Below are 527 nucleotides of genomic sequence, written 5' to 3'. Positions count from 1 at the left end.
GAGGCAAGCTTACATCTGACCACTGGCAAATGGTTCCCTTGACTGGATCACAGAGTTTATCCATGGCTGACTTGAGACAAGCACTGGGTTTGGCGTCAGACGAGAAGACCTGCCGAGCAAGCACCCGCATTGTGTGGCCAACAATAGCATTGTTCACTTCATCTGGAAGACAGGGGAGGCAGTAGTTTTAAGGACAAATATAAAATATGGTTTCAAATGTTATTCTTTCTGTCACCAGGGAGAAAAAAAAACTGTTTACACAAAGGTATATATATATCTGTGTTCCATTCATGGACTCAATGAAAAAGACAAACAGCCATTACGAGCTTTCTCCTTACTTGTCTTCTCTTTTGTGAGGGGCTGAATCAGCGCCTGCCAGAAGTCTGATTTATCTTGCAGGTAGGTTGTTGCAGTGTTATATTTCTCACTCCAGAGGGCATCTACAAGTTCAACGACTGCTAAGCCCAACTCTCTTCCCGATGACGTAGAGGTCTAGTAATACCAGAAAAAAATTCTGAATTCCATAA

General features: G+C 42.9%; 1 protein-coding gene across 1 annotated transcript in view; it reads right to left on the bottom strand.

Moving 5' to 3' along the window:
• LOC119591430 (nucleoporin NUP188 homolog) overlaps window positions 1-527 on the bottom strand; it is a gene marked incomplete in the record, with an annotated part of 23587 nt that overhangs the window by 10545 nt on the left and 12515 nt on the right. Inside the window, 2 exon segments of the mRNA XM_037940171.1 lie at window positions 14-162; window positions 339-492. Coding sequence (XP_037796099.1) covers window positions 14-162; window positions 339-492 — 303 coding nt within the window.

The sequence above is a fragment of the Penaeus monodon genome, chromosome 28, assembly GCF_015228065.2.
Source record: "Penaeus monodon isolate SGIC_2016 chromosome 28, NSTDA_Pmon_1, whole genome shotgun sequence".
Classification (NCBI taxonomy): domain Eukaryota; kingdom Metazoa; phylum Arthropoda; class Malacostraca; order Decapoda; family Penaeidae; genus Penaeus; species Penaeus monodon.
The sequence above is the reverse complement of the archived record's forward strand: the minus strand, read 5'-3'. Positions and strand labels throughout refer to the sequence as shown.